This window comes from Halyomorpha halys, unplaced genomic scaffold (genome assembly GCF_000696795.3).
Source record: "Halyomorpha halys isolate HHAL.00 unplaced genomic scaffold, Hhal_1.1 Scaffold177.1, whole genome shotgun sequence".
NCBI lineage: Eukaryota > Metazoa > Arthropoda > Insecta > Hemiptera > Pentatomidae > Halyomorpha > Halyomorpha halys.
The window spans coordinates 795,693-803,528 of record NW_027114700.1 but is presented as its reverse complement, the minus strand read 5'-3'; the positions used below and the strand labels follow the sequence as shown (position 1 = coordinate 803,528).

Sequence of the window (7,836 nt, the reverse complement as noted above, 5' to 3'; positions counted from 1 at the left end):
AACTAATGGTTCCTCTTCAAATATATCTTCGGAGTAACCCACTGCTGCTGCGGTGGTGCTACTAGTATAGGTTGAAATAGTTACGAGTGCGGCGACAATAAAGAATTTGAACATCTTCAAGCCTGGAAATAAGTTTAGATAACATAGGATCATTTTAGTTAATGGAATTATTTATAATTAACGTACATGGATATTAAGAAGGCTTTTTCCCAAACGAGACGAAAGTTATGCTCTATAAAACTCCATGTCCGACCTTATTTTAATTAATGCGTTGTATATAACTCAATTGCCTGGCTATCCCCTCAAATGGTTAGAGCAGAGGAAATTCATGGAAAAAGATAAGAAGAGAGATTAGAACGTGTGGAGATGGAGATTGCTGCAGAAGATGCAATAGTTCTACAAGTTTTTGTTCCTAGAGAGATGGAGCTAAGAATATAGTCAACTAGTAGAGGTAATTGTGCTCGGCGATGAAATGTTGTGCCAGAAAAAAAATAACAGAGAGATAGAGCATCCAAATAGATAAAGTGATTAGATTTTATTAATAGTTGACCTCTTAGGCACATACAAGAAATAATTGCAATTAATTTTATTTTAATAAAACATATGGCCAGCATCTTTAAAAAGAAACATGATACCCAATTCAATGAATAAGTGAGGACTTATTAATTGTTTTTAATAATTAGCTTGAAGATAGGGATGGATCACGAAAAGTTGAATGAAAGGATGGGATAAATATATGTACACACGCGCATATAAATATTAACAAAAAAATATGTGATTTATTAATTTTCCTAAACTTGAAAAATATGATAAATTAGCATTTTTATTATATTGATTCTTTTTCAACGGCACTACCATCGAAATATTGTACAAATTTACAGCTAACAATCCACTCTTGCATATTTTTCTTTATTAATGAAATTAAATACATATTAACTGATTATCTCTGACTGAAATTGATCGCTGATTTAATCGATTCGAAATAGGATATTATTATACTCGTAATAATGAACACTGTAAATCAAAGAATTAAAAAATATATTACCTGTCTGAAATTGATGCAGAGAATTGATCTCTATAAACAATGTAACCTTTATCAAGGAAGAATGAATTCTGGTGGGGTACCTAACCCCAGCCTTTTTATATGTGAGTTAGCTCTTCTGGCTTACCCAGAGGTTTTTCCCACAACAATTTGCGATACGCGGGTACAATGATCTTGGTCCTATCACGTCTAACTAAAACACACGCATTACAAACCTTCATGTATTAAATATGTTCCAGGGAGATAATAAAAATGGAGATTTAATCAAATACCTAAGGTAGATGGTAAATTGGCGGCAGGTGTTAATATAACCACTCTGTGGGGTGATTTGATCAAATCTCTTTATTGCTTTAGTGAAAAGATGAAAGTAACGTACTTTGTTACTCGAGATGCAAAAAAATCATCGTGTTTTAACACAAAAAAAAAAACATCATTAGTTATTAATTGCATTCACTAAAAACATCCTTTTTGTTTTAAAAATATCAGCAGTAGTATCCATTTCTTTTGTTAATTGGTATCGAATGAATAATTTGTATTTCAATGACTATTGCTGTATTAGCAGCTATACATTCAATTAAACATGGTTAACTAAATAAATAATTTTAATATCTAAAAAATATTTATTTCATCTTTTCACTAACAGTTAAGGGATTTTATCAAATCACTTACCTTCTTTGGAGAGATCACCTTACAGAGTTATTATTCGAACATGTTCCGTGAATTTTCATCTACCTTAGGGATTTGATGAATTGTCCATTTTCATCTTTTCTCTTCGACAAATATGAGAGTGTGTGTATTAAGTAAGATAGGTGTTTAGATAAAATATAAACATGAACATACGTTTATTTATGTTATTTTCCAAGAAGTTGTGCTGTTTTAGTAATAGCTCTTATAGTTATTGTGGTTTAATAAATTTATCTACCATAAATGACATCATTTATTTTATTTTCACTCTTAAGTTTTCTCGCCTTTCTTTTTTATGGAGCGATCGATGACTTTCTTCGCGGAAAAATTAAAGAGATGTTCATTTTCAACTTTGTTAACTTCTATCAGCTCTGGTAGTTATAATAATTTAGGAAGTAAAACCATTCAGAAAATAAATGAACATTATTTTTAATTTCAATTAGAAGGGGGGCTAGGCGCGTAGGAAAACCGATTTCAATGAAATCCATAAAGAGTTCTTGCTGATGCTCCCTAGGAGCTGAGAAAAAAATAGTTAAAATATTTTTTACTATCGTATGCCGCTTTTGCTCTACACGATTCAATGGTTATGATATACCCATCAATTTAATTTTTGTTTAGAATAAGAATAAATGATTGTTAATTGTATTAAATGATTTTAAGTGTATATCAACTTTAGAAAAATGAAAGTTACTCCCAGTAAAGTAGACCAAAAAAATTTGTTAAGGAAAAATTAGTCAGATTAGTTCGTTGCTTCTTTTAAAACCCTTAAATATAAATTTTTATTCAAATCAAAAATTATATATTTTTTGGGCTTGACTTATTAAGGTTTTTTTTTCCTGCTGATGTCGCTTTTTCATGAAATGAATTCAAAACTCCTAACAATGTTATCCAAATCAAACGTAATTACAACCGGTGGAAAACTGGTTATCTGCTCTCTCGGCCCATATATTTTAGACTTTATCCCTCTTGTATCGGAGAAAAAGGAGTTTCAAATTAAAAAAAGATTTCTCAAACGACTTATTTTATATCTCCTAATCTAATTTGTTTACCGGGTTACAACTGGACCTAAGTTCATTACCTAACAGTTCTTAATATTTTGTACCGTTTAGACAGTCCTAAACCATTTCTAAGTTTTTTCTAAAAATAAAATCTAAAATTATAAGTAAAAAAAATATGTTTCGATTAATATGAAAATTCGTTTTTAGGGTTTTTTGTTTCAGTTGCAAAAAACTAATACCTGTATTTCTCCATAAAAAAAAAAAAAAAAAAATACGTTATCCATTCTGCTAGTTTAGTCAGGATAAATTATTTTCAAAAGACGCTAAGAACGGATCTGACTTCATTTTTCCTTATCAATTTTTTTTGGTCAACTTTACTGGACCAGCGAACATCAGTTTTTGTAATTTTTATACCATTAATCTTGGGCTTATTTAATACAATCAACAATCCTTAGTTCTCATTCCACACAAAAAAATAAATCAGTTGGTATATAATTTCCATTAAATCAGTTGGTATATGATTGCCATTAAATCAGTTGGTATATGATTGCCATTAAATCAGTTGGTATATAATTGCCATTACATCAGTTGGTATATAATTGCCATTAAATCAGTCGGTATATAATTGCCATTAAATCAGTTGGTATATAATTGCCATTAAATCAGTTGGTATATGATTGCCATTAAATCAGTTGGTATATAATTGCCATTAAATCAGTTGGTATATAATTGCCATTAAATCAGTCGGTATATAATTGCCATTAAATCAGTTGGTATATAATTGCCATTAAATGCATGCAGAGCACAGGTGCTCATACTTATTTAAAAAATCTTGTGTGGGAGGCGCATGACACAACTTCCACTTACCACCCTTCTTTTTAGTTGAAATTAATCCTCGTTCGCTTCAGAACAAGTATTTCTATATTATTCACTGTGGTAATACGACTTCTACTTTAACCAACTCATATACCTTTAGGTTTCGGAACTTTTCTTTGAACCGATGCCAGGGGCCCCGTATCGGAGACATCTGGTCCCCTAAGGTTCCCAAGAGGTAAGTTAGAGATATTAAAAAACTTCTATTAACCAATTATGATAACCTGAAAGCTTTTACACGTTAGTAAAATGGAAAATCGCACTGCGTATGCTACCACCAATTTAACGGTTAAATCGTGTTTAACTTTATATTAATGAATTTTTGTCTTTCTCCTTTACCTTCTATGACTTCATTTGTTAAATATTATTTTTTCTAAAATCATTAGTTTTCTACCTGTATATAGTACGTCTGTATTACTACTCTTATTTCTGGAAATGTGTTTTCAACTTGGAAAAACATTTTTTCCCATTATTTCCTTGAGTTAATTATCAAACTTTCATAGATTATACTCGTTCATTTCTTATTACTATTCAAAATGAGAGATGGTTAATTATTTCAAATAAAAAATATTAAATGTACGTCGGAGGAAGATTTGAAAAAAAAATTTATTTAAGCCGTGTCAGAGCTTTTCGATATTGAAGACTACTTAGTTGTACGTAACATGTTTCATCAAAGTATCTTAAAAAAGTGTACAATAGACAGTATAAAGAGGTACATTTGGTAGGTCAGGTTTAACGAAAAGGCTTGTACTTGTGACGAGAAAATATAGTCGTTATTTGTTCTCGTATATTTTTCATTCGAATTTAATTGTTTCAAGTTTGGTGGAACGGAACACGTTCCTAGATAGTAACTGTAATGGAATTGCAGCTAGAAAAATCAAAGATTTATTGAATATTTTATTCGAAGAGAAAGAGATTTTACAGCGGAACAAGAGTTAAATAGAATAGCTCCCTCTCAGAATCTTACAACTGAACTTTCTTTAAACTTTGCGTAGTTAAGATAAAGACAGTTTTATCTTTGCCTAAATTAACATATTCTCAGTTTTGTCACGTGAGGATAGAAACAATTTTTTTATGTCGATAAAATGTTTTGTTTAATTTAGCAGTTATAACTTTTTTAAAGAGAGCCCTTCCAATATTTGTTAATTGATAATTTTGAGTTTCCAAATGGAATTTCCGAAAACAGATTTTGACAGAGAGCATTTTGCTTTAGATACTACAATAAGTTTTAAGAAACCTCTATAGGTAGAGATTAAAGAAAAAAACAAATATAAAATAAGTTTACACAGTTAATATTAAAATCAGGATATGGAGTGAATGATAAAATAAGGGTCGGAGGGGCAGGAGAGACCCCATAGGAAATCTAATTCTGCTTCCAAATATGGAGCACATACTATTTTCATACCTGAACCCTTTTTAAATCATTTCATAAATTCAAAACAAACTATAATATAAAGGTGAATGATATTTTGAGAGATTTCAATGATATGATCTACTTGTCTAGTTTGAAAAATGAATCAATTATTAACAAGATAAGAGTAATGTTTGTTAACATGTATATTTCAGAAAAAAAGAAAATGTATTAAAGTTTAACTGCCGTTTTACTTCAATTAAAATATTTAATTATGTTTTTCTTTAATGTTATATAATTAAATAATAATTCGTAATTTTTTTTATCAAAATCAAAAGATGAGACTTTGAAGAGCGAAAGAAGATGAATAAATATCGGTTCTAAACTTAGACTGGGGTTATAGCCACTATTAGCTATTTTCTTCACACATTAAATAGTACTTTAACAGAAGAAATTACATTTTTTTAAATATATTAAAAATATTTTCCAAGCAAATATTACAAACAGGGAATGCATTAAATGATAGTATGAGAGATGGAGAGGAAAGATCACTTTCTTAGTTCCTTCCACCATGAATTAATTCATTGAAATGCTAATTCTGCTTCCAAATATGTGATTCATGCTATTTTAAAATCTAAAGCATTTTTAAATTATTACATAAATTCAATTGAAACTGCAACATCAACGAGGAAGATTTTTTATATAAATCTTGATATTTTACTTTTTTATAATAAACAAGTTTTAAAATGGATCAATAATAGACAATATAAATAACGTTTGGTAACATGTATATTTGACAAAAAAATCAAGAAGTAAATTACTTTTTTACATACATCACAGTTATCAACAGACAGACGATCTTTTCAATGTTTAAAGTTAACATATATACAAATTATTATATTACTTTACATTTACACACTACAAGATATAATACAAACACTTGTTCGATTTTCTAAAAGGAACGTTTTATCGAAGCAAATACATATGAATTGAACGAAAAGACTAACACTGTACTCAATAATGTAGGTATGAAATACTTTGAATGGTATTTAAGTGTAAAGATTAAACTAGAATCGATATCGGATGCCGGCGTTGTACTGGTTGGAAGGCCTGCCTGCCCACTGCCTCTGGAATCCTGCGTACGCATCCAACTGGCCATTCCTCCCGGAGTACAAGTTGTGGTTGACTGTGGCACCTAGTCCGTAGTCTGTCTGGGAGGGTGCCCCTTTCTGCCAACTGTGCTGGACGAATCCTGTGCCATCTACTCCTGTTTTTCCATTGCTCCAGATAGTTCTTTGGCCGTCGTACCTGATGGTTCCGGCTTTATCAGAACCTCCTCCAGACAACTGTGGTGATCTTCTTTCCCTCAGCTGAAGAAAGATAAAATATTATATTATGTATAAGTGAACGGGAACCAATGTATGGGGCATCAATCAGATATTGTCAAATATATCACCTGAGGAGCAAAGTAAGCTAATGGTTCCTCTTCAAATATATCTTCGGAGTAACCCACTGCTGCTGCGGTGGTGCTACTAGTATAGGTTGAAATAGTTACGAGTGCGGCGAGAATAAAGAATTTGAACATCTTCAAGCCTGGAAATAACTGTAGATTATTTATAATTAAAGCACATGGGCATTGAGCCAAGGAGTCAAAAGTTAAAATTAGAAGAGTTAATTAATGTTAATATATCAGTATTGGGCTAAAATGAAGGATGAAGAGAAAAGGTAACTGGTCTTCGAGAGGTCAATCCTATGGCAGATCTTCAGACCTATAAAAGTAGGCAAAGTAGTCGCAATGACCGAGAAATGCATAACCTTTTCTATTGCACAGATGTTAAAGTATACGAGATGGAGAAGCTAGGATGGGTAGACTATGTGTGAAGATAACAGGATAACATGGTGATGCTCAAGAAGCTCGTCTAGGATGTCCATAGAAGAAGAATGGAGAGACCAAACGTGAAAAAGTTACTGGTAGAGGTTGTTGGAAGCCAGGACTCGGTAATGAGTTGCTGACACAAAATTAAAGAAAAAAGAAGTGGTCATATCATACCCCAATAGAGAAATTAATTAGAACTTGATAGTTGACCTCGTAGGCACATAAAGGAAATACTTGATAGGACTTATTTAAACAAAAAATAAATCCAATCCATTAATACCTAGTTAATAGAGTTAATATTATAAATGTTTAATGCTAATTGATATTAATAATAATTTCTATGGCAATAAAAGGGCAGGAATTTTATGTATATTATTTGTTAATTTCAACTACAGGAGGGTGAAAAAAAAAATATATATATACCATATTAATAAAATAAACAAAATATAGATAGATAATAGGAAAACGTCAAAATATTAAATGATTGATAAGCTATTAATGTGTAATTAAGAAATTAATGAATTAAAATGTATAGTAGATGCTGTATTAATTATAGTTCTACTGATGATATATTTATATTTGTACCTTTATATATAATCGAAATTAATAAAATTTATTTTACCTTTCTGTTACTAGAAGTAAGGATCTCTCTAAGCAATGTAAGCTGTACAATGGAACAGTTAATTCTGTTGGACAGCCCTACCCTGGCATTTTTATATACCAGCTAGTTCTTCTGGGTAACCCAGAAGTTTTTGCCAACGAGGATTTGCTATACGTTTAACGCAGGGATTATCATCTTGACCCTACTCCGTCATCTTGCTGAATATTCGTTTCACGTGATTATACAATTGTAATTTACTTATAAATACATAACCTAAATTATGTAAATAATTATAATTAATAATCTAAATTAGGTACGAGTTTAAATATAATTCCTAAAAGAACAAAAGCTTAGTAAAGTTTTTATTTAAGTTATATGGGTAGTTGTGATATTTTTGGAATAGTTTAATTT

The 7,836-nt window shown here is 30.6% G+C and overlaps 1 protein-coding gene across 1 annotated transcript; it reads right to left on the bottom strand.

The window, feature by feature from the left end:
- Positions 1-5,719: 5,719 nt before the first annotated feature.
- On the bottom strand, positions 5,720-7,579 carry LOC106679093 (probable antibacterial peptide). The gene is made up of 3 exons (XM_014418048.3): positions 7,447-7,579; positions 6,405-6,541; positions 5,720-6,318 (listed from the first exon to the last, which is right to left on the bottom strand). Exons 2-3 carry the CDS (start codon positions 6,531-6,533, stop codon positions 6,016-6,018), a joined length of 432 nt encoding a protein of 143 aa, XP_014273534.1. The 5' UTR covers positions 6,534-6,541; positions 7,447-7,579; the 3' UTR covers positions 5,720-6,015.
- Positions 7,580-7,836: the final 257 nt, after the last annotated feature.